General features: G+C 56.4%; 4 protein-coding genes across 5 annotated transcripts; 3 read left to right on the top strand and 1 right to left on the bottom strand.

The window, feature by feature from the left end:
* The first annotated feature begins 1,072 nt into the window (after positions 1-1,072).
* Positions 1,073-11,032, top strand: Ptgds (prostaglandin D2 synthase). 2 transcript variants are annotated; one of them, XR_010045975.1, is made up of 8 exons: positions 1,073-1,256; positions 1,980-2,119; positions 2,235-2,311; positions 2,918-3,025; positions 3,130-3,231; positions 3,672-3,697; positions 3,878-3,950; positions 10,910-11,032. XR_010045975.1 is itself a non-coding variant. In XM_003473104.5 (7 exons), exons 1-6 carry the CDS (start codon positions 1,134-1,136, stop codon positions 3,695-3,697), a joined length of 576 nt encoding a protein of 191 aa, XP_003473152.1. In that variant the 5' UTR covers positions 1,073-1,133; the 3' UTR covers positions 10,910-11,032. The 2 variants fall into 2 exon arrangements, 1 of the variants encoding a protein (XP_003473152.1); XM_003473104.5 differs by lacking the exon at positions 3,878-3,950.
* On the bottom strand, positions 3,800-23,292 carry Clic3 (chloride intracellular channel 3). Its single transcript, XM_003473103.5, has 6 exons — positions 20,307-23,292; positions 19,546-19,655; positions 19,344-19,469; positions 19,110-19,216; positions 18,838-19,013; positions 3,800-18,753 (listed from the first exon to the last, which is right to left on the bottom strand). The coding sequence occupies exons 1-6, from the start codon at positions 20,340-20,342 to the stop codon at positions 18,595-18,597; spliced, it is 714 nt and encodes a 237-aa protein (XP_003473151.1). The 5' UTR covers positions 20,343-23,292; the 3' UTR covers positions 3,800-18,594.
* Lcnl1 (lipocalin like 1) lies at positions 12,145-13,186 on the top strand. Its single transcript, XM_023566297.2, is given in 3 exon segments — positions 12,145-12,345; positions 12,672-12,762; positions 12,884-13,186. Coding segments are annotated over 3 exon segments (585 nt in total). The 3' UTR covers positions 13,177-13,186.
* On the top strand, positions 16,582-17,919 carry Paxx (PAXX non-homologous end joining factor). Its single transcript, XM_003472967.5, has 7 exons — positions 16,582-16,735; positions 16,806-16,866; positions 16,966-17,015; positions 17,100-17,290; positions 17,386-17,454; positions 17,585-17,669; positions 17,750-17,919. The coding sequence occupies exons 1-7, from the start codon at positions 16,611-16,613 to the stop codon at positions 17,787-17,789; spliced, it is 621 nt and encodes a 206-aa protein (XP_003473015.1). The 5' UTR covers positions 16,582-16,610; the 3' UTR covers positions 17,790-17,919.
* Positions 23,293-24,647: the final 1,355 nt, after the last annotated feature.

Below are 24,647 nucleotides of genomic sequence, written 5' to 3'. Positions count from 1 at the left end.
GGGTCCCATCCCCATCCTGCCCCACTCCTGGACATAGTGGGGTGATGACAGACACGGGCTGGGAGAGGAGTGGGCCACACATCTGAATGGGACTCAGGGACTGCTGGGTGCAGCCCCATTAAATCAGAGGACTCTAGGGGCTTGAAGGTAGCTGTCTCACCCAGCTGGCTTCCTCCGTTGTGGCCTACACCACTTCCACTCCTTCTGGCTTCTGGTGGCCCAGGGCACCAGTCTTGCCCCACTCAAAACTCTATAGGGTGCATGGGCAACCTGTGAAGCCCGGGCTCTTCTGGAGAGTAGGAGAGTGGGTCCAAGGGTGCCCCTTGCCCTTCCCCATGTGGTGCTACCCATGGCCCAGGCTGAGGCACAGCAGGTAAGCACAGCCCATAGGGTTCCAAGTCCCCGTGAGCCCAGGGGACGCAGTGCAGTGATACCCACAGCCCTGGCAGCATGAATCCCCTTCCATTCCCAGCCACTTCATCTTCCCTAGGTGCCCACAGGGCCACCATATGAGTGACAGCTGGCCACAGGGACCCGTTGACTAGCCTCCAGGTCCACTGCCTGCCCACTGAGCTTCTTTACCTTGGTTCCCCCTTCTCATCATCATTGAGCCTGAGGCAGCTCAGGACAAAACTATTGGGCTTCCTGTGGGGTTGGGGCCTGGTGGACAGGGCTTTCGAGAAGAAGTTTTTGGCCCCAGTGGGATGTGACCTGGGGCCCAGAGGCTGCACAGCATTGAGGCACACACACCTGGCCCTCCTGGCTGCTGGGGAGCTCTGGCAGCAGAAGCAGGCTGGGCAGGGTCCTCGGCTGCTCTGCCCTGCGACTGAGAAAGGGATGACTGTGCCCCTCCCAGGCCTCACCCGCCTCCCTCCGCACCCTGGGCAGTGGGGCCCAGGCCAGCTCTGTGGGAGCCTCTTGCATAAGCGGCCCTGTGGGGGATGAGGCTGCAGCTGGCCCTAGGCACCCTGCCCCCCGCATCACGAGCCTGAAGTGGGCTGTCCTTGGGCCTGGGCACAGGCCAAGCCTGGCCAATAAATAGGGGTCTCTTTGGTGCCCTCAGCTGCTCCTGCCCACACCCTGCTCCGTTCACACGGCTGGCAGCAGACCCTGGACATCTGCTGGGCACCACAATGGCCTCTATCCGCTCGCTGTGGACGGGGCTGGTCGTGCTAGGAGTACTAGGTGTGCTGGGGGTCCTGCAGATGGGAGCCCAGGCCCAGGTCTCCATGCAGCCTGACTTCCAACAGGACAAGGTGAGGGTGCCCTGCCCTATCCCAAGGTAGTAGAGGTCTCCCAGCGACTGGCACTTCGGAGGGGTCTTCTCCCTGGGGAGAGGGTGCTGGCTTCCCTGGCCAGGCAGAGCCTGAGCCCAGCTGACGGGAACACAGTTGGTAGCTGCCTCAGGAGGTGACGCGGGCGTCTCTCCGCATCCGCGGACCTCACAGGCACGGGGCGGGCACACTAAGGTCTTGACACTCAGGTCGCAAGAAGCAGCGCTGTACTGCACAGACCCGAACGGCACGTGGAAGGCAGCAGACAGCGCCGAGCGCGAGGACGAATCCCGCACAGACACAGCCCCGCGCTCGCGCCCGAGCTGCGGGACTCGAATCCTTTCTGTCCCCTGGCTCCTCTGAGGGGCGCCAAAGCCAGTCCTCCAGGAAAGGAGCTCGGAGGTCGCTGGCTCTTCTTCTGGACCCAGACTTGGCTGCAGGGGAAGAGGCTGGTCCTGAGGGTCAGGGATGTGGGCAGGGCATCATGATTCAGGCGGGGTTTCTGGTGCCGGGGCGGGGCTTTGCTAATGGGGCGGGGCTTAGGTGAGGCGGGATTCTGGCACTGGGAGGAACTTCGCGGAGTGGGGCGGGACTTTGTGGAGGGCGGAGCTTCAGTGCCCCGGTTTGGAATGGGGGAAGCCCGCGAGAGCTGAGATGGGGGTTCACAGGGTCTCACCACTAGGGCACTGGTGTTGGTTCCCGCAGTTCATGGGGCGCTGGTTCAGCGCCGGCCTCGCATCCAACTCAAGTTGGTTCCGGGAGAAGAAGGCCACAATGTCCATGTGCTCCACTGTGGTGGCCCCCAGTGCGGACGGCGGTCTCAATCTCACCTCCACCTTCCTCAGGTGGGCGGGCATGCGGGCTGGATTCAGAGAACCCCTTCAGGGACCAGAGAACCCTGCCCGCTGTCACGGTCTGGGGACACTCTCCACTTAACCGGCGACGTGCTCGTGCCTGTAGGAAGGACCAGTGTGAGACCCGGACCATGCAGCTGCAGCCCACAGGGACCCCCGGCTCCTACAGCTATCACAGTCCGCGTGAGTGGGCACCACTCGTCCACCCAGGATGCGTTCCACTGACCTGGACCCCTGCCCGTGATGGCCTGTGCAGGTCATGCCTAGGGTCAGCCCTGAGTGGAACTGCCCTAAGTGCACAGTGGAGCAGGGACACAGGCATTCCCTCAGGGTCAGGGGGACAGAGTCCTGTCTGCACCCGATCTGTGTTCTGGCAGGCCTCTTTTCCACTTCCCCAAGGGAATTTTCCAGATCTCTGTTATGTGGGGCACAGAGCACCCTAAGTCCTGTCCATACCTCTTCAGTTCCCACACTAAGAGGCAAACCACCCCACTCCCATCCCCATTCTGGCCAGGAGTTTGTGACCTCAATTTTCTAAGCCTGGGCATTTCCTGTCTCCCAGTCCCTCTGGTCTGGGTTCACAGTTCCTGGGCACTGTGGCAGAAAGCAGGGAGGCAGCTGGTAGCCCTGCTGGGGAGGGACAAGGACGGCAGCCAACACAAGGGGGGCACCGGGGAAGGGAAGGGGGAGCCCCAGTTTCACGGCCCATGCCTGTCTCACAGAGGCAGCCCTTCCCCAAGCAGGGGTGGCTGGAGGCTTGGGGACCCCACCTGCTGCCTCTGTACCCAGGTTGGGGCCGCACCTCCTTGATCTCCGTCGTGGAGATCAACTATGATGAATATGCACTGGTGGACACCAAGGGTGTTGATCATGACTTCCGCATGGCCACGCTCTACAGTAGGTGCCCAGCCCTGGGTGGGGTTGGTACAAGACTAGGGCCTGGCCCTTGGGGTGGTCCCCAAGGCTAGGACCATTGAGGAGACCCCTCTTTACCCACCCAGGCCGCACCCAGACCCCGAGGGCGGAGCTGAAGGAGAAATTCTCCACCTTCTGTGAGGCCCAGGGTTTCACAGAGGATACCATTGTTTTCCTGCCACAAACCGGTGAGGGGAATGCTCTGCCAGAGGGATTAGGGTTGGATTAGAGATAGGCATCCTCAGAGTACACCCGCTGCTGGGAGGGGATGGCCTGCCCTGCCACCAGTGACCTGCTTGTCATTCTGTCCCCAGTCCTGTGACCTCTACCTGTAGGCCCCTCCACTGGGAGACCCCTCCTTGATGGACACCAGTACCTGGATACCAGAACCCGGCCTAGGGGGTGGGATGCCCATGGGGGCACCAGTGAAGACAGACCACTGCCTTCCTTCTGAGGAGCAGGGCTGGGGAGGTGTGAGGTGGGCCTGTGCAGTTTGGGGACTCAGCCAGACCAGGGCTGGCTCCAGGGCTTTGGGGGGAGGTTCTTCAGTGCTGGGGGACCAGGCAGCCCTGTGGAAATCTGGCTTGGCCTGGAGCTGACAGTGGACCCTGGGCTTCTTTCTTGACAGATAAGTGCCTGAAGGAGGAGGAATAGGTGAGTGACCCTGATCCATCCCGCGGATCCGTCCATAGGCCTCGCCTGGAGAGGGGACAGGGATGAAGGGCTGGGCAAGAGAAAAGAGAGACGGAGTCAGGATGAGATTCCAATCGAGTCTCATTTATTCATCAAGTGTACATGGCTTATATAGAGTCAATAGAGGACATGGCCTTACAGGATAGGCCGGCTTGGATCTCCTCATATGTCGTGGGCCTATCAGACCAGCAGGAAGTCATACGTAGGCACATAGGTAAGCAGAAGTGATGTCAACAAGAGGGGATTTATGGGAGATGTAGGCTGAAGCAGGAAGGTGCTTACGTCATGTGCATTATAGGCAAGGGGAGGATCATGGGAAATGTAGGCTGACACACACAAAATGCCCTCAGGTGGGAAGGGCAGGACAGCGGCACCCATTCCAAGCCACTCCCTGTATCTCCTCCCTTATTATTATATTTCTTAGGAGTATGGCAGGCCCTGGGAGGACAGCGCCTGTCTTGGGTCAAGGACTCCTCATATGAACCCAATCGAGCCTTACCCGTCGTGGGCCTGCAGGACAGCCGTTGGTCCTGGGCCTGTCTTAGGTGGTCGATGGTGTAACATATGTGTCCTAGTTGCCTGTCTCTGGCTGCCTGTCCAGTGCCTCAGGGCATTTGGCCGACATCATCATATGGGCCATTTGTGGGGATCATTTCCCGATAAGTTTGTCGATCTGCCATCTCTAGTTGATGATAGTGTACCTGAATGGGCTTTGCCATAAATTTGTCTAGCCTATTGTTAACGAGCATCATGATCCTCTGGAAATGCAAGGTTCTACAGTAAGCAGTAATAGCAAGGCGGCAAGGGGTCTCAAGAGGAGGGCAATGTAGGGGAAAAGACCCCCCCACATGGAGGAGAAGGTGGTTTGTCTGAGGCACTCTTTTTCTCTTTCTTTGAGGCGTTCCCTTAGCTTAGTCATGGACTCTTTGACAACTCCTGAGTGGTCGGCATAAAAACAACACTCTTCCTAGGGCAGCACATAAGCCTCCCTCCTTCATAAATAGGAGGTCTAGCCCTCTTCTATTTTGTAGGACTACCTCAGATAGAGACGTCAGGGACGCCTGTAGAGCCATCACAGATGTTTCTATTTCTTTTAAATCTTGATCTACTGCTGCCTGTAATTGAGCCAGATGCTGATTTCCCAACGCTGGGGCTGTAGTCCCTGTTCCTATTCCCATTGCGACTCCTAACCCTAGTAATACAGCTAAGGTGAGTGTCACAGGTACTCTCTTGTACATATATAGCCGGTCTGCGATGCCTGGAGGTAGTAGTCTCCTGGGTAGGTTATTCGAGGAAGAACCTGTACAAGAACACAAAAATCTGTAGACTTGTTAAAAACAGTGGTTGCTATACAGGGTGAGACGCCGAAATTGCAGGCCCAAGACGTTCCTGGGGGTGGAATGAGGTAATTATTTGGCTTGAACTCTGAATGAAGCTGGGCACAGAGTCGTGCTGCCAGTGCTGGTGGACGGCTGGAGTCTCCAAGACAGGTCCCTCTACCTGAGATGTCAGGGAGAGTCAGCTTGGGGTGATTGCCCCAGTCACAGGCAGATGAGCTAGAAGAACTGTTAAAGGTTAAATTGAGGGCCTCTCTTTCATAATGTGGGGGAGGAGCAGCCAAGCATAACCAAAAGGATTGGGTGAGATCAGGTTGGATATGATTTAAAGCCGTGTATGCCCCTTTAATCAAACTGAATAGGTTAGAATGTGAATATTGAGGGGCAGGTATGTGATCTACCTGGTGTGGAGGGGGGCTTGAGAAACGCTTATAATTGGGTGACTTACTGTGGTTGTTTGAACAGCAGTAACAGGATCTGTATTAGACTGATAGTATTTTGGATTTAGATTGTATTTTGGTTTTAGAGCAGGATTTGGGCCCACTGCGACAGGGGTGTGTTGTACTGGGGTTTTTAGAATTCGGATAAGGTTTCCATGGTCGTGGCCCTGTGCGTAGAAACGAATGCCCCAGGTACGCCCCGAAATCCAGCCTTGTTCTTGGGGTGTGGTGACATTGAGGGTCACATTTTGGCAGTTAGCATATTGGCGGGTGCCAAACCCCCATGTTATACAACCTTTTGGCTCATAGCCGAGCGTGACATGAGTGTCAGCGATTGGGGGAGACCAGCCAGATGTTACCACCGTTTCACAACCCCAGTAGGCACAAAAATAATGGCCTGGGGAGTGACAATAGGATCTTCCTGATGTTGGCGAGGGGCACATGTACAAAGGCTGTTTATGGCAAAAGTATCCTGAAGACATTGGAATGACATGACAGGGATCAAAGCGAAGGCTAGGGTTTCCAGATCCCTGCCAGGTAGTAATGGAGCGCCAGTCTCCTTGGAGCCCGTCCCATTTTTGGAGGGTCCATACCCAAGGTTGATGGGGATTACCATCCGTTGTGCACAGGTATAATCGTAGAAATCCGACGATTATCCATGAGATCTTTAGGTTTAGCATTCTCCTATAAAAAGAGCACAGAGAAAAAACCTCAGGGGCCACATCACCCCTGGGCGCTTGGGAGGCCCGCATTAGCTTGTCTGTTTGTTGTGTATCAACTTGTCTTATAAGCTGTTTGGGGAGCCATCTAGCTCCCTTTTCTTGGTGGGAGTAGACGCAAATGGAACCTCGTCCCCAGATAAGGACTGGATCAGGGCCATTCCTGTTTTGGTTAGGGGATCTCTCCATAATACAGATGCATATTGTGTTGTTGTCTGTGTGTGCCAGAAGCGAGATGCCGCTGAGCAACCTGAGGCATCCAGGGATAGAAAATTCAAAATAAAGAGAGCATGTGAAAGAATATTTCTAGGAGACCCTCGGGTTGGGTACCAGGTTTCTCCTTTTATTTTATCTATAGTGGATTTGAGGGAGTGATGTGCATGTTCAACAATATATTGTCCTTGAGGATTGTAAGGTATACCCGTGGTATGGAGAATATTAAGGCACTTACAAAATTTGGTGAAGGAAGTACTAGTATAGCCTGGGCCGTTGTCAGTCTTGAGCTGCTGGGGACATCCCAGAACTGAGAGAGCTGATAGTATATGGGTTATAATATGTTTAGTAGCCTCTCCAGTCTGGAGTGTGGCAAAGATGAAACCACTGTATGTATCAACAATTACATGTGTATATTTTAAGTTGCCAAATTCATTAAAATGAGTGACATCCATCTGCCACAAGGCATTGGGGATTAAACATCTTGGGTTGACTCCCAGATGTTGAACAGGCAAATGAACAGCACAAGAGGGGCATTTTTTTACAATTTGTCTGGCTTGTTCCCGAGTAATTTTGTGGAGCAGGCGGAGAGTCTGGGAATTGAGATGGTGTAGCTGATGAGCCTGTTGGGCCTCAGATATCTTGGAGTCATCTATAGGCTCAGAGTGGGCCATGGATACCTGTGTCCGTGTGGCAATGTCAGCCAAATGATTTCCCTGAGCAAGGGGACCCGGGAGGCCAGAATGAGCTCGCAAGTGGCCAATGAAAAACTTATGACTGCGAAGTCGGATCATGTCTTACAATCGTTTGAATAGGTCTGCAGTGGGGAGGCATGGCTTATAGTGGCGATGGTTTCTAATAACGGAACAGACTGGGCAAGGTAGGCACTATCGGTGAACAAATTGAAGGATTGGTTGAGGTAAGTGGTGAAAACTGCAAGGATGGCCTGTAATTCAGCCAGCTGTGCAGAAGAGGTGTCTGTCTGGTGGGTAAAAACATTGTCTTGAGCTACATAGGCAGCCTTGCCGAAGGAGGAGCCATCCGTAAAAAACACTGGGGCACCAGGAAGGGGCTGTGAAGCTGTAATTTTGGGGGAATATAAATGGGTGACAGCTGGCAAAATCAACTAATTTATTTGGAGGGTAATGGTTATCAATGGTCCCTGAGAAGGAGGCTATAGCAATAGGCCATGCCTCAGTGGTCTGGAGTAGCCAGTCCACTTGATCTTTGGTGAAGGGTTGAATGATGACATCTGGTTCCTTTCCAAAATAACATTTTCCAAGCCTTCTGCTTTGAATTATCAGGTCAGAGACTGCTTGGTAGTAAGGCAATAATACTCTCTTCAGGGAGACTGGCAGATGAAGCCACATAAGAGGAGCTTGTTGCCAAAATACTGCCGTGGAAGAGAGTTTTGTATTAAAAATAAGATATTGTAGTGGCCTATTATAATCTATGAAGGAGACAGTTTGTTGAGCGATAGCCTCTTCTACTGTATGGAGTGTTTTTCTAGCATTGGGTGTGAGCTCTCGGGGGGAAGCTGGGTCAATGTCTCCTCGGAGAACCTCATAAAGGGGTTGTAGATCATGTTTGGTCAATTTTAAATAGGGTAAAAGCCAATTAATATCACCTAGAAGCTTTTGAAAATCATTAAGTGTCTTAAGGCCATCAAGCCTTAGTTGAGGCTTTGGAGAAAACACCTAAGTGCCTTGTAACTGAAAGCCCAAATATGTATATGGGTCAGTAAGCTGGACCTTGTCAGGTGCTATTTGAAGCGCAGCATTTTGTAAGGCAACTTGTAGTGCCTGGTAACACTGTAAAGTCTGGTCTTGACTCTCTCCCGCCAAGAGGATGTCATCCATATAATGGGAGATATATATATTTGGCCAATGATCTCTAACTGGCTGTATTGCGGCAGCGACAAAAGACTGGCATAGCGTGGGGGAGTTAGCCATATCTTGTGGTAAGACTCGCCATTGAAATCTCTGCATAGGGGCTCTAAAATTAATTGATGGGAGACTGAAGGCAAAACGCTTTTGGTCATTTGGATGTAAGGGAATAGAAAAAAAGCAATCTTTAAGATCTATGACAATTTTAAAACATCCCAGGGGAATGGAACTGGGTGAAGGGAGGCCTGGCTGTAGGGGTCCCTTTAAGACCATGGTCTTATTTATTGCCCTAAGGTCTTATAGCAGCCTCCATTTCCCCGAGTTTTTTTGAATAACAAAGATAGGTGTGTTCCAAGGGGAATCACTAGGGACAATGTGGCCTGCATCTAACTGGTCCTGCACCAGCTGCTGTGTGGCTGTAAGCTTTTCAGAGGTAAGGGGCCACTGATCGACCCAAACAGGTTTGTCTGATAACCAGGCAATCTCTTTTGCATGGGCCACAGGAATGTCAATGGCCCCTATTGAAAATGGCCTAAGCCTGCTCTTGAAGGGTTTGGGGTTGGGGAAATAGGGACTTTAATACCTGAACTCTGTTTACCTAAACCTTGATTAGGAAGGAATCCCTGAGTGAGCATTTGTTTGGTGTCTATAGTATTAGGGCTGCCCATCATCATTCCCATTTGAGTTAACAAATCTCTGCCCCACAAGTTAAGGGGTAGCTCTTCCACAATATAGGGCTATATGTGTCCTTGATTGTTTTCTTTATCATTCTAGGTAAGTAGACTGGCACTACGTTGTGGATTTTTAGATTGTCCAATCCCTTGCAAATGCATCATAGTGGTTTCTAAGGGCCATGTGGGAGGCCAGTCCTCCTTTCTAATGACTGTTACATCAGCACCTGTATCTATGAGCCCTGAGAAACTTTTCCAGTTAAGCAACAAAGCCATAAGAGGTTTATCTTTGGAAATGAATTGAGCCCAATATATATCTGAGGATCCAAGGGAAGAATTTCCCCTATAGGAAGCCACAGCTGTGTTAGGAGTTTGGACTAAAGGCAATAGCACCAATTGAGCAATACGTTGTCCTTGGCTAATGGAAACCAGGCCAGAGATAGAGGATGCCATGACAATAATTTCACCAGTATAGTCGTTATCTATGACTCCTGGAACAACTTGTAACCCTTTCAATATTGTGCTGCCACGTCCAAGAACTAATCCACAAGTGTCCTTGGGAAGGGGGCCAAAAACTGTGGGAGGCAGATAATGCAGCCTCACCCTGAACAAGCGTCTCTGCAAACTGGGGATCTGCGTGATGTTGTGTCAGCAGCTCAGAGATTAAAGTCCAATATGAAAAAGCAGTTACCGGAACCTTTTCCAGGCCAAAAACCCCATAGTAGTCTTTGAGAGCATCTCCCACTCTTTTCCACCTATTTGAATCAATGGTGCCCTCTAGAGTGAACCATGGACGCACTGAATGTATAAACTGAAAGTACTGTAGCAAGTCTTTAGTCTTAACCTTGATCCCTCTAATCTTGAGTGCCTCCCTGAGGCCACTGACAATTCGTGTTCACTTAGTGCTTGCCCCATGCCAGTAGAGAAATAAGATCCGTTCACCTACCGTGATTCAGGTGAGACGTAAGGTGGCCCTCCGTACAGATCACAGAGACGAAGCCCTTGAATCAGTCACGCTGGCCAGGGCTTTACTCCAGTGAACGGTCCCGCGTCGTTATCCCTCGTGCCAGGTCAAGCCCCCACGTGGATGCCACTTGATCCCCGTCCTGCGGATCGGTCCGCAGGCCTCGTCTGGAAAGGGGACGGGGATGAAGGGCTGGGCAAGAGAAAAGAGAGACGGAGACTGTACATGGCTTGTATAGAGTCAATAGAGGACATAGCCTTATAGGATAGGCCGGCTTGGATCTCCTCATATGTCGTGGGCCTATCAGACCAGCAGGAAGTCATACGCAGGCACATAGGTAAGCAGAAGTGATGTCAACAAGAGGGGATTTATGGGAGATGTAGGCTGAAGCAGGAAGGTGCTTACGTCATGTGCATTATAGGCAAGGAGAGTATCATGGGAAATGTAGGCTGACACACACAAAATGCCCTCAGGTGGGAGGGGCAGGACAGCGGCACCCATTCCAAGCCGCTCCCTACATGATCCCCTCCTTTATATGTTCTACACATGTCCGCAAAGGAGGAGGGGCACAGGAGCCCCGAGCAGAGTGGAACTGTAGTGTGACTGTCAGAGAGAAAACCTGGTCCCAGCAACTGGAGTTGGGCCGATCCCCAAGGGATCATGGAGGAGGGAGACAGAGAGGGAGGAATGGGGTGGTGGGTACCAGGCTCCCTGCAGGCACCATCCTGCACTGAGGTCTCTGGCTCCTGGGCAAGGATCCTCAGGAGCCCAGCTGGGGAGGCAAGAGGAGAGTGGGCTGGGCAGGGAGGTCAGCGGGCTCTGCACTGGGGGATGTGGCATTGGTTAGATGGCAGAGGAGCGAGCTCTGGAGGCCCCAGTGGGGAGGCATGTGCTGGAAGCATCTGCTGGGCCCTGCACACGCATCCATCTGCTCTTCCCACAGGTAGTCCAGCCCTCGGGATTCCTCTGCTCTGCACCTTTCTCCGAGACCCCAGCCTGAGCTCCCTAAAGCCTCTGCACCTCCCACTTCACTGCAGACCTGAGAAATAAATGGAAGCAAGTCAGAGCCTGTGTCTGCCTGTCTGTTCTCAGGACCCCTGGACCACCCCAAACCCCTCCTGTAACATCTCTGTATGAAGTCACCTAAGGGGGCATCTGTTCCTGGTGGGGTCCTGAGCCAGGACAGCTAAGGGGCAGTATCTGTGCTCCCCACTCTGCACAGGGCCCTGACCTCACCATGGCACCCAGCACCTCACACTGTGGCTCAGTGACAGCCAGGCCTAGGCTGAGCTGGTGTGGTCATTTAGCAACTAATCCCCCAGGCACTACCACCCCCTGGGCAGGAAGGCCCAGGGCCCTTTGGAGCTGAAGGGGTTGTCAAACTGTGGGATTAGTGCTCTCAGACTGAGCAGAGGCCTGGGTCTGAGGGAACAAGGAACATTTGTTTGGAAGTTATAGACAATCTGTGGCCCCCACTAGGACAGAGTGACAGTGGACTGAGCTAGGCCACCCACTCCTCAGCCCCTTGGCTTCCACAAGACACAGCCTTGCCCCTCTCTGAGCTCTCACCACCCAGCTCTCAGCTCACAGGTGCAGATTGCCTCCAGATGGGCTTCTTGGAGGCAGGGCCTGGCTGTGGGGGCCAGCAGAGCAGGGCAAGTAAGTCAGAGGCTGCCAGGACCACCAGCCCCAGCTGCCAGGCAGAAAGCAGGAGCTGGTGGGATGGGCTGGGAGCTTCAGGGTGCAACCTGATCATAGCCTATCGTGTGGGCTGTGTCCCAGGCTACTGCCCCAGGGCACCTTGGGGACATAAAGGCCATGCAGTAGAGGTTGCCCCAGCTCTGCTGTGTGCTGGGACCCTGAGGAGCCTCACAATGCTGCCTGCTGTGCTGGCCACTGCTCTCCTTGCTTTGCTCCAGCTGTCCCATGGCCAGGGCCAGGTGCCCGTCCAGGCCAACTTTGACCCCACCAAGGTATGCCCACTCCTACTCACTGTCCTCAGGGGTGAACCTTCCCCGCCTGTTTCCCCACCCAAGGCTCTGATACTGGAGCTTCAGAAAGACCCCCCAGCACCCGCCCCATCCCAGGGGACATTCTGGGCCCCACTGAGTGGTACTTTCCACCACCATTGGGGCCTGCAGCAGGGTGAACAGCAGCTGCCCTGACCCCTGGCCAGATATGGTGGGCTTGCCCAGAAGTAGGGGACACCTCCCAGCTGCCCTGCCCTTCCTGCAGTTTCAGGGCCTCTGGTATATAGTTGGGGCTGTGACAGACAACCAGGGCTTCCAGGACTCCAAGGACAACATGAAGATGCCCATGGTCTCGGTGACCTCGTTGAGCAACGGTGACCTAGCTCTCAAGTTTGGGTACCCCACATAAGTGACTCCCCAGGCTCAGCTCAAATTTGGCCTCAAGTGAAGGCCAGTGTGAGGTCACATGAAGATCAGCAGGAACCAAGGTGACCCTGACATCTCAGGGGGACAGACCATGGCTCCTGACAGCCCATGTTGGGTCCACCTGGTCCTCAGTCAGCCCGAGGCCATGCAAAGCCCATCTAAGGCCTGGGTATCACTGTGCGTCAGTGTGTGTCTGCACGTGGACATGGCATGCATGTGTTTGTCTGTGTGTCTTGGTGTCTGTAGAAGGTTTGTTTGGGTGGCCAGGGGGCTGGGAGACAGGAAAGAGAGCCAGGGGTGGCTGCTCAGGTGTGAGGTCCCCCCAGGCCCAATGGCGGATGCCAGAAGATAGAGACAACCTACACCAAGGGTCTGATGGATGGGCAGTTCAGCAACTCAGGTGAGGCGGTGCAGACTTGGAAAGCCAGGTGGTCAGTGGGGTTGTGCAGACCTCAACTGTGCCCAGAGTCTGGGGGCGGGGCATCTGGGGTGGGGCGTCCAGGACAGGAGGTCCAGGGCAGCTTAGACTCTCTGGCTCCCTGCCATGGCACAGTCCGACATCCTCATGGCCTTCACTGACTACGAGCACTTCGCGGTGACGTACTTCGAGACGCAGAAGGCGGGTGCACGGAACTTCTGGCTGCAGCTCTACGGTGCTGCCGTTAGAGCAGCACGGTGGAGAGGGGCTGCCGATTCCCAGACTCCAGGCACCAGCCGCTTCCTGGAGCTACCTGGGTCGGGTTGGGGTGTTGCTGTTCCTTGTGAGTGGGACCGTGTCTCCGTGTGTCCCCTGGGGACTCCGGGTCTGTGGTAGAAGGGTCTGGCTGCACCCAAGCCCCTCTCGGTCCCTGCCCCTCTGGACTCACCTAACCTCCTGCTCCCAGCCCGCACCCCAGTGCCTTTTCCTGAAGGTGCCCAGAAAATGCAGCAGCTGGTATCTCAAGTGGGCCTGAACCCCCACCAAGGCGCTCTGCTGCCCAAGTCAGGTAAGCACTACTGCCTGCCCCAGCTCCAGGCCGTGGGAGCTGGGGGACCCCAGAGCAGACTGGCAGGGCCAGGCCCCGTGGCTTACTGCACTGACCCTAGAGTGGGATGGAAGTGCCCAGGTGGGGTGGCTGCTGGGAGGGTGGGGTAAGGGGGCATGAGGGGTGTCTAAGGCCATTCTCTCCTACAGAGCAGTGTACTGGCTTGATGTCCCAGGTGAGTGCCCTGCAGATGAGGTGATTTGCAGAATGGGAATCCCCATGGGGTGGGGCTCCCATGAGTAGAGCTTCTCATGGGGTGCTCCCCCTTGGGCCAGAAGGAGGCTGGGAGGGCTGGGGACCAGAGCATCCAGGCCCTGGCCAGGGACACTGCCAGGTCCCTGCTGCTTGTTTTGCAGTGATGGATCCAGGTCCAGTGCTGGCAGGGGCTGAACCACTCTGTATCCTCTGCAAAAAGCACCCTGTTTCTCTCTCCAGCCCCACAAACACAATAAATGGTCTTGGAGAGTCGTCTGAGGTGTGCTTTTTCTGGAGGGGCATAGTGGGTGATGGGGTAGCCTGGGACAGAGGTGCCCATGAGAGTGGCTGAACCCTAACTCCTAGGGCCCATGGCCCACCAGAGCTGAGTCCCTTTGAGCACAGCTTGGAACCACCCATGAGCGCCTTCCTTGGCTTCCTGGGCTGGAGGGAGAGGGGCCAGGGTCCACCAAGCTGGTCCAACACACATGCACTTGGGATGTGGCAGCCACTGGTGATGGTTTGGGTCTTTGGGGTCCTCCAAGGGCAGCCCAAAGCCTGGTACTGAACAGGCTACTGTGTGGCTGGGAGACCTCCTGGTCCTCCAGTTTCCCAATTCTGACTCGGTGTAGCACCCCTTCCTGAGCCCATTACATGTCCCCTTGCCTGTCATACAGAGCCAGCTACATCACCCCCAGCTCGGCCACTCCAAGAGCAGCTCCCCCAGCCAAAAGCACAGGAGAAGACTGGAGGGGCGCTCTGAAAACTTTGTGCCATCATGTTTACAAAGGGCAATAGTCTTGTTTAAGGCCTTTCCCCAAAAGATCTGAAGGTAAAATGCAAATGTAAATGGTTTGGCAAGAGATGGTTTGGCAAATGTAAATGGTTTGGCAAATTGTAAGCTTGTCAAAATACTGATACGTCTTCCAGTTGGGGGTTCATATGCTATGATCTCGGTTGGAAATTTTTTACGAAAAAGTACAATCTTCAGGGACTGGGGATTTAGCTCAGTGGCACAAGCACCTGCCTGGCAAGCACAAGATCGTGAGTTTGATACCCAGTACCAAAAAAATAAAAACAAACAAAAATTAGTCTTCGCTTGCTGACCTCTGCTCCTGATTGGGGCTGAGAGGTCACAGGGATGGTGACCCTCACCTTGCGGCTGCCTGGGCCCTGCGATGAAAGGTCCTGCCACCTGGGCACCTTGTGCTGAGCCTCATGCCCCAGAGGGCCAACAGCTGAGACACACTGGGCTCCAACTGCCACTTACCCCATCCCTGGGTCCACTCCTTTTCTACAGGACCAGGAGTAGGGACAGAAGGTGTTGCCTGGCCAGCAGCAGGGATTATGGGACAGCTGTGTGCTCTGCCCTCGTGGGGCGCTGGTCCCCACCCACCACTCCAGCATTTTCTGGAATGGAAGTTTGGGCTGCCTTCCATAGTCTCCGGGACCCTGCCCTTCAAGGATGAGCACCCTCTGCAATTGAGTTTATGATTTACTGTGTCCTGCACCACCATTCTCTGGCCACACGGGACAGCCCTCAACCGCTTCTCCACCCAGAAGCCGCGGGGTGTGTGTGTGTGTGTGTGTGTGTGTGTGTGTGCAATATTTAAAAACTGTCAATTGTTTTTTTTAAAAAAACCTGTCAATTCTTGCCCTGAGCTCAGAACCTCGACCCTCTCTGAAAGTCAGATCAAAGTCCCCAGCATAGTCAGATGACAGGCCTGTGACATGCTTTCCTCAGGCACCACCTTCTACGTGTACCTTTCCAGTTCTGCCCTGGGGCCTTTGCACAAGTTGTCCTCTGCCTGGAATGCTGTCCTCCTACCCATCCACCTAGCTCACTCCTCTCCTCTGCAGTCTTTAGCTCAAATTCCACCATGCTTGGATCCTTGACCTTGGGAACTTCAGACCCTGGCTGTCTCCCCAATCTCTAGCTCATCTGGAGGTCACCAGCCAACTCCCTCCCTGGTTTTGGCCAGCCTTGCTGCTTTGCCACAGGACCTTGTCTCTGGGCTGCCTGAGCCATTTAAAACTAAGGAAGACATGACAACCAGAAGGAAGTCATAGGGGAGATCACAGGGAAAATGCAAGAGCCGGTTGTTGGGCTGTCCCGGGTGACTGGCAGGATGACTAAAGTGGAACGTGCTCATACAAGACCCGCAGGACACTTGAGTGTTGACTCAGGAGAGGGGGCTGGGCTGGGCGGCCGCTAGAGTGCTCCACGAGGCCTGTCCTTGTGAGCATGAAGGCAGCAAGGATGCAGGGCTCGAAAGACTGTGCAGAGATTGGGGCAGGAGCCTCGACAGGCAATGGAGGCAATGGAGCCAACAAGTCCTTGGCCGTCCTGCCTGGGTCGCCCTCTTTCGGTGCCCTGGCCTGACCCCTCGTGTGCGCCCGGTCCCCTGGGTCCCCTCGCCTCTTCCTGCCCAGGCCACAACTCAGCGGCAGCTGCTGCAGCTCAGAACCAGCCCGGCTGCGGCTCCTGCCAGGCGGGTCCCTGAGTGCCAGGGTCAGAGCCCTGGGCGGCAGGCCGGCGTCCTGAGGTTGGGACCACACGGGCCCGAGGCCGCCCTGTGTCCCTCCTTTGGGTTTGGGCTCCTGGCCCTTGGGCCGTGGGAAGGTCTCCAAAGCAATGTGAGCTTCATGGGGGAGACGAGCGGCCAACAGCTCGGGACCACAAGAAGGAACCCCGGACTCGGCAGAGACAAGGGTGCAGACGGGGGGCCCGCAGAGAATTCTGCGTGGCTTCGAGGGCCAAAGCCAAGGTTCCACCGAGGAACCCACACCCGGTGAGGCCAGCCTGCACCACTAGCAGATCACCCGCAGGCCCCGCCCACACGAAAGCCCCGCCCACAAAGCCCGCTGTTAGTCTTATCAGCCCCGCTTGGGGCCAGACAGACCTACGCCCATCTCGCGCAGGCGCTTTAAACCCCACGTCCCGCCCGCCCTTGACCTCGGAGGCCGACCTTCTGCGCAGGCGCGTCGGGCCTGGCGCGGGACCAGGGCCTGCACTCGAGCTGTCATCATGGTCCCGCCGCCACTGTCCCTGCCGCTCTGCACGCTGCCTCCGGGCCCAGGACCTCCCCGCTTCGTGTGCTACTGCGAGCCAGAGAGTAGCGAGGCCTCGGGTCTCGGCGTCTTCCACCTCCAGTGAGTGAGTGGGGTCCTATTGGGGTGGAAGCGCACCCCGGCGACTGCGCTTGACGCCCCCTCTCCCCAGCGTGACAGACGGCGCGGAGCTCTGGAGCGCCCGCCTCCCGCCGGACAGCGAGGCCGCACGCGTGCGTACCGGTCCTGGGTCTCGGGCGTCCCGGGGCGCGCGGGTTTTGGGATGAACCCCGGGGACCCGGACAGCTGTTGACGAGGCTCTGTGCCCGCAGAAAGCCCGTTGCGGCCTGGATGTGGATGAGGACCTCGCCGCGCGGTTCAGGTGAGCGCGGGTCCCAGGAGATGGGGTAGGGATTTGTCCGCTGGGGACCTAGGGCCGGGCACCAGCACCCAGTTCTCTCCCCAGGACCGCCTGCCAGCAGCAAGCCATCGCCCTGAGCCTGCGAGAGGACCGCGCATCCCTGACTCTCTCCGGGCCTCCCTCCACGCTGACCTTTGACCTCTCCAAGGTGCCCAGCCCCGAGGCAGCCCCCAGGTTGCAGGCGCTGACCCTGGGCTTGGCAGAGCGCGTGTGCAGCCTGGAGCAGCGCCTGGCAGGTAGGGTCTCTGAGGGCACCTGCACCCTCACTGAATCCCTGCCGGTGTGTGCTGCATTGCTGACAGTGAGTGCGGTGCTCTCGCTTTCTCCCCAGCTGTGGAAGAAGCAGCCATCAGTCCCAGGAAGAGCCCGCGGCCAGCAAGGCCTCCACTCTTCTTACCAGGTGAGATGTGGACCTGGGGCGTGGAGCTGTCTCCACACAGGCCATGAGACCCAGAGCAGGCTGTGTCTATGCAGAGGGGGTTGTGGCTGGGTGCTGCTGAGTCCAGCAATCCCACATTGTGTTTCCCCAGACCATGATCCCCAGCGAGGCAGCCCTGGAGCTGGGGTCAGGAGACGGTGTCCAGGGGAGTCCCTCATCAATCCTGGCTTCAAGAGGTACTTGCCCACCTGCCCCTCCTCACTTGGACCCTGCCTCTTCTGGCACTCCCCCACTGCACTACCTTCTTCCCTCCCAGCAAGAAACCGGCCAGTGGTGTGGACTTTGATGAGCCCTAAAGGAACACCAAGACACCAGGCCTGTGGAGGAGTCTGCGTGGGAAGGGACACTGCCCCAATGGGCTCACCCTGCTGTGTTGCTGGTCCCATGTCCTTCCTAGCCATCAAATAAACAGTTCTGTCAGGTGGAGGCTCTGGCTTGGGACTGAACTGGGGAGGGGACAGCGAGCTCCCTTGAGGTGCCCCTGTGGGCACATCCCTAGGTGTAAACAGGTACACCAGGCTCCTTGCTCCTGGTGAAGGCTCCTTGGCTGGCCAGATCCACCCAGCTATTCCTGCATGTCCACCCCTGGAGCTGAGGAGTTGGCCAGGCATGGCCAGAACATCTGGGGCTTGGACCTCTGCCGCACCCTTCCAGGCCCTGCCCAGGAGGCCCAGACCTCTGCTGCCCCTGCGACCATGCTAGAAGGGGACTGGCACAGCCTGCAGCCAGGCCCAGGAATGTGAGCCTGCACCACCCACATGGCCAAGCTGGGCAGGGCTCTGATTCGTACCTTGCTTGGCCATACCTTTTGCTCCACCCGCCTGGCCTGACTGGTTTGGGAGCTCCATCCAGTCCCCTAGATACTGGGAGCATCGCCTCTCCGCCTCTCTCTTCTGTGCTGGGTGCTCTGGCTTCCGCGTGGGAGGCTGCACCGCGCCCCTGCCCCCGGGCTCATGGCTTCGTCATTCCCGAATATCATCTTGACCTGAGAGTCCCGTGGTGGGCGCCTAGGTGCAGTAACGTGGGCCTCTGGCCCCTGAATGTCAGAACACATGTCTGTCACTGGGGGCAGAGAGCCTTTATAAAGGGGGCGGGCGGGCGCTAGCGGGGCCGCACCGCGGGCCTGTAGGCGGCCAGGATCTCGGCGTTGTGCGGACACGTGTACTTGAACTCCTTCTCCTGCAGCGCGCTGTCCAGATAGCGACGCACGGCGCGCAGCTCGGCAGGGATGGGCGCTCGGCGGAAGTGCGCGCACACGGTCTATGGGGAACGCGGGTGATGCGGTCGCGCCCCGCGCCGCGTCCCTACCCGGCTCCCCGCCTCCCAGTCCCCGCCCGTGCTCACGTCTACGATATGCAGCTTGGGCAGCAGGCAGCAGTCAGCCAGCGAGAGCTGGTCCCCGTCCAGAAAGCGGCGGCGGGACTCCCGCAGCTGCGGCTCCTGCGCCAGCTCATGCTCCAGCGGCGTGCGCAGGTAGCTGTCCAGCCTGGCGAGCGCGCGCAGCAGCTGCTGGTACAGGGCTGGGGGCGGCGCGCGCTGTCAGGACCCGGCCCCCCGCGTGGCGCGGTCAGGACGGGGTGCGAGGTACGCCCTCCCCCGCCCGACTCTAGCCTCACCGTCGTCCTGCGCCGGCGCGGGGTTCTTGATGAACGCGGAGAACTTGTGGAAGATGTCGTTGCCCGCCGTGCTGGACTCTAGGTACCGCGGCACCAGACTGGGGAAGCTGTGAGGCCGTTGACATGAGGGCCCCGCCCAGACCTCTGCGCGCCCCCATAGTACCACATCCCAGGCTCTGTCCTCTGGCGACTTCCCTGGGACCCCACCCTGCCCCTCCCACTCATAGTCCTCACTCGGGTGGCCCCAGCGTCTCCTCCAGAAATTCCTCGATCTGCAGTGTGTCTGTCTTGGCGTCCCCGTTGTAAAGCAGGATGGGCAGCTGCGAGCCTGGCGCAAAATCCTTCAGCACATCCAGCGCCCTGTGGACACCAGGTGGAAGGGAAGTGGCAGCTCCAGTTGGGAGGGGCAGGGGGCAGGGTCTGGTCAGGGTCTCACCTGCGCGTGTCCACAGTGGTGAGAGTGAAAGGCACCCCCTTGAGGAGGAGGACCATGAAGAGCCGCTGGCAGGATGGGCAGTGCCCTATGCTCTCTCCGTCTTCGCTGGCCTGGGCAGGCAGAGCGGGCAAGTGGGGCTGGGTGAAGACCCTGGAATCCTGCTGTCTGGCTGAGGGAGGCCTCTGGCTGCCATGGAACTGGAGCCATACCAGGGTCCTGCTTGGCCCTGCACAGCCTGTGTCCGGTAAGAGCCCTTGACTGTGCTCCTTAGAGGCAGGGAGGGGGTGGGCAGCTGGGAGCTGCCCTTTGGAACCTATCTCAGAGCCCGGACACAGGTCAAGGCACTAAGCCCTGTGGTCGGCTGCAGGGACAGGGTGGGCCTGGCCAGCTGCTTTCTGAATGATTCACCCACTAAGCTGGGTACCGTGGCTGGCAGTACTCGGCTGTACCAGCTCCGAGGTAGTAAGGGAACAGGGCCTGGCAGCCCCCAAACACACATCTGGACACCAACCTAAGCAAGCAAGAGGTCTGCTTGATCCTGAACCTGGCTGCTACCTCCCCACTAAGGGGCTGTTCACCAGGAGAGCAGGTTGGGCCCCAGAGCCAAGGCTGGAGTGTGTCCGGGCTGCCTAAGACCTCTTGGAGTGACTGCCCAGAATGGCTCACCCTGTGCCTGGGGTCTTTGGGGCTGCTGGAACCTACTGCAGGGGAAGGGCTCAGACCACCACCCAGTACCTCCCCCAACCCCACCGGCCCAGAACCTTCACAAACAGCTGGAGCTTGGCGGGTTCTGCCATGGCAAGAGCTCAGTTGTCCGACCTGGCGCAGGGCACAGGGCGGGGCCCTTGGAGCTCCTTAAATCTTCCTGGGCACCCCGCCCAGGCTGACCTGGGCCCCGCCCCGTGGAGCTACCCGGACAGGCAGAGAAGCCTGTCTGGCCGCACAACTGACTGCGGGCTGACTGCAGGAGTGTGGGGAGCCTGAGCCTGGGTGTCCCAGTGTGACCATGACCATAGGGCCACAAATCTTGGAGGCCGGCTGGAGATGTGCTGGGCTGCCTGCACCCAGACTGAGGCCATTGTGAGCATGCGGGGGCAGCCATTGTGCTGGGCTCTGACAGATGAAGAAGCAAGGAGATTGGCCTGAGGGACATGGAGGCAGCACTGGCCAGGACACCCCAGGACCCCAGCTCAGGCCCTGCCCCACAGCCTCCCTGCAACCAGTGCCGAGTATCAAGGGCCCAGCCCAGTAAGGCCGGGAGGGGGCCACTGCCTCAGTGTCCCCTTCAGAGCCATCCCAGAACATAGTCGGGCTAAAGCCTACTGAGAAGAGACACCCTCCCACCCTGGCTGTAGGGGAGCCCTTCCGTGGGGGCCCATATTCCACACAGTCCTTTGCTGCGGCTGATAAGCTGGCACTGGGGCTCAGAGCCATGCAAGCACAGAGGCCACCCTCACAGCCCATCCACCTGGGGTGTCAGGCAGGGGTCCCACCTGCCAACTTTGGGGAGCACCCAGAGGGACAGAGACACCATGCTGGGCCTGGGCTGGGTGAGGCAGAGCAGGTGGACTTGGTCAGATCTTCCACCACCTGCCAAGCTCCTCTGCCACTGGGACCGCGGCTTGGCATTTCCTCTAGGTGTCCGTCCAGCCCTGGTGGGGGCAGCTGCAGGGGGTTTGTCTGGGCCCGGGGTGCCTGCAGAGGCCTGGTGCCATCCTGTGGTCACATGAGGGACCAGCCTGGCCACCTTGGCCTCCCTGGGTTGGGTGCCTGTTGACTCCTGACCACCTGCCCTGCCTGACTCTTGGCCAGAGACCCTGGCCAGCATCAAGGCCCTATCCTGCTCTGACCAGCCCCTGCCTGGACCCCATCTTGGTCAGGGTCCCGGACACTGGCTGGTTCTCCCTGGAAGCCTCAGTTTCTCCTTCATCCCACCTTCCCCTCAGCACCCAGGGCCAGAATTACAGCTGCTTTTGTTGATGCAGTCAGGGTGCCAGCCCACTGGTGTCCCTGGGAGGCAGACTACTGCACGGAGAAACTCAGAGGTTTCCACACCTGGCAGCATCCGAGGCACTGTGCAGGTCCACAAGGACAGTGGGGAGGGTTGGGACACACAGGTGGCTCAGGGAAAGGAAACAGAGCGATGAATGCCTGATGTCTCTCTCATGCTGGTTCCAAGAAACAAAAGTGTGGTTGGAGGGAGGAGGACCACGAGTTAAAGCCACATGGCCTACACAGCAACCTAGCAAGACCCTATCTCAGAACTCAGACAGATTTTTAAAAGGAATGGGAAGGCAGCTCTGTGGTGAAGCACCCCTAGAATCCCATGCCTAGTACTACAAAAGAGTGGGGGAGCCAGCTCCATCACTGCAGCCAGCAGAGACATGATCACACTGTCATGTTGTGTCCCCAGCCACCTGGGCTGGCCTAGAGAGTCCCTACTGCAGCATTTGTGCGCACTGTCCCACTGATGGCACAGCTGGGCATCACGTTCCTGTCCAGGGGAGGCTCCCAGTGTGTCCATGGCAGGTGATGGGGCGGGGCCACTTGTGCCTGCCATGGGGGACTCTTAAGTAGCACTGCTGACTGAGCGTCCCCCCAGGAGCCTCAGCATTAGAGTCCTGACCCCAGGACCTCATGCCTGAAAGGGACAGTGTTACCTGGATGTCATGCTGAGGTGGCCTGTACCTCCATACTGTGTGGCCTTATGAAAAGAAGAGTTTAGGGGTCCTGGGGCAGGCACCTGCTCAGCTGGCATGAGCAAAGCCTGTGATTTGGAACAGAGTTCCTGAGGTTGGCCAGAGCCCAAGAAGCTGGCACAGGTCTAGGATATCCTCCCAGGGCCCTCGGGGAAGGCTGCCTGCTGGGCCCTTGTCGCTGACGTCCGACTTCTGGGACTGCAGCAGAGTACGTGGCTGTGGCTCTGTGTCGTGCTGTGTGTGGCAGCCACAGGGAACTGGTACACAGAAGGAGGGGTTGCGAAATCGAGGCAGATGTCTTTTGTGTGCAGCTGTGGTCTTGAACAGGAGCTACCTGTTCAAGGGGACCTGTAGTGGACTGGTGACTTAAACAGCAGCTGAACTGAATCAGTGTGGTGCTAAGTGTGGATGGCCCACCTGAGGGCTGCTGCCAGCATGCAAAGGAGCCCGGAGAGGAACAGTGGCACTGTGAGTTCTCCTAAGTGTTGCCGTTGTCTGGAGCCGCTGGCTTTTCTGGAGGAGCTCGTCATGCTGGCTCCCCTTATACGAACTCGGCTATTATCATCAGAGGAGCTCGGGACCTTGTCACTGAGAATGACTGTGGTTCACTTTGGTCCTTACTTTGAGTGTTGCTTCCTGGCTCCAGAGCAGATGTCTGCTATTTAAACTCCAGGAGAAGATTGTCATGCTGGCTTCCTGATATGTATTCAGCCATTCTCATAGTCAGAGAAGCTCAGGACCTATTGTTGCTGAGAATGGCTAGAGTACTTTTCATGGGAGCCCTGGTTCTTATTTTGAGCATCATTTCTTGGCTGCAGTATAGAACCCTCAACCTACTGGCAAAGATCCTTCACCCTGCTGGCACAGACTTTCTAGCTTCACTGCTGCCTCTGGGCCTTCTCAGAGCAGATCTGTGGGAAAGACTCGCATGGGTCATTATCATGGGCTTTGGGTCTTCAGCTGAACTTATGTAGGTTATTGCCATGAGATGCAGGCCTTCTGAAGGATTTTCTAGGTCTTTAGTGTTGTGGACAGATTTCCTGCACTTTCTTTGTAGCTGACTCCGTGGGTGACTGTTATAAACAATACTATAAATATAACTATATATATATAAATACTATAAATAAACAATACTATAAATTATGCATCCTGTGTATAATTGTTCTCCTTGTAACCCCTGCCTACAGCAGGACCCCAGCATGTGTACAACTCCCACATTCTGTCCTCCACATTTGTGTTGAGAGTGAACATTCAAAGATACCAGGATAGGCTGGGGCGACTAGGCATTGCATTCACCTGTCACCTACGAGGCCCTCAGCTTCACCCCAGCACACACAAATGAACGAGGACAGAAATTCACTGCCACCAACCTCGACTGCACTCACAACCAACCTGGCTGGGAAGGACTATTTCCCAGCCTCCCACTGCTCTGCAGGCCCAGCTGCCCTCCTGGGGCCTGGGCCAGCTCATCTTCCTGTTCATCTGACTGAGCTCCCAGGGGCCACTGGTCCAGGACTCACTGATGCCTCAGAAGTTCGCTCTCAGGCAGCCTTCCCAGAGTTGTTATTCATTTATTTAGCAAAGGCTTCCTTTTCCTCATCTCTTCTTCCTTCTCCTTGCAGTACTGGGGATGGAACCCAGACCCTCACACGTGCTGGGCAGTTGTACTTCCACCAAGCTTCGACCCCAGCCTTTTTACCTTCTTGTTTACTTTGAGAGGGAGTCTTGCCAAGTGGCTCAGGCAGGCCTCAGACTTGGAACCTTCCTGCCTCAGCCTGCCTCAGCCGTGACACGTCATTGCCCCAGGCCCTAAGCCCTGTCACTGATTTTTATTTTTTTTCCCTGAGACCTTTTAATGGTGCCTTGCCTTAGGGAGACACTGAGCTGCTGCTGTGGGGGACCCACGCTGCTGCATGCTGGCAGGGTGCTTGCGGGTGCTCCCGAGCTCTGTCCACAGAACACCCAGAAGCAGCCCCAACCCCAGACCCTTTTCCAAGGCAGCCCCAAAAGAGCAAGGACCCTTCCCTGGCCTGACTGTCCCTCGGGGCTTGTGTGGTGAGATCCTCACCCCAGGCTCACGGAGCCTTTCAAGGGGTCACATCCCCAGACGAGGGGCCCCGCAGAGCTCTGCCTCCTCACATAAACATTACATATATTTTGCCACAGTAAAAAAGTTTTTTAACTGTTTTTTTTTTTAACTGTTTGTTTCCTCTCCAAGTCCATTTTATTTTAAGGGCAAAAGAAAAAGAAGAAAAAAAGTAAAACAAAATTTCGAAACACGTCAATTAGGGCCACAGTAAATATTTCAAGAGGTTGTTTCTTTATTGGTGGTGGAACAAAGGCCTTCAGGGCGTCTCCAGCCCTTTCTAAAACTCACTTAAACTTGGTTTTTTGGTTTTTGAG

This window comes from Cavia porcellus, unplaced genomic scaffold, assembly GCF_034190915.1.
Source record: "Cavia porcellus strain 051 isolate PalLab524CR breed Dunkin Hartley unplaced genomic scaffold, mCavPor4.1 scaffold_49, whole genome shotgun sequence".
NCBI lineage: Eukaryota > Metazoa > Chordata > Mammalia > Rodentia > Caviidae > Cavia > Cavia porcellus.
Note: the sequence above shows the minus strand (reverse complement) of the source record. Positions and strands in the feature narration are given on the sequence as shown.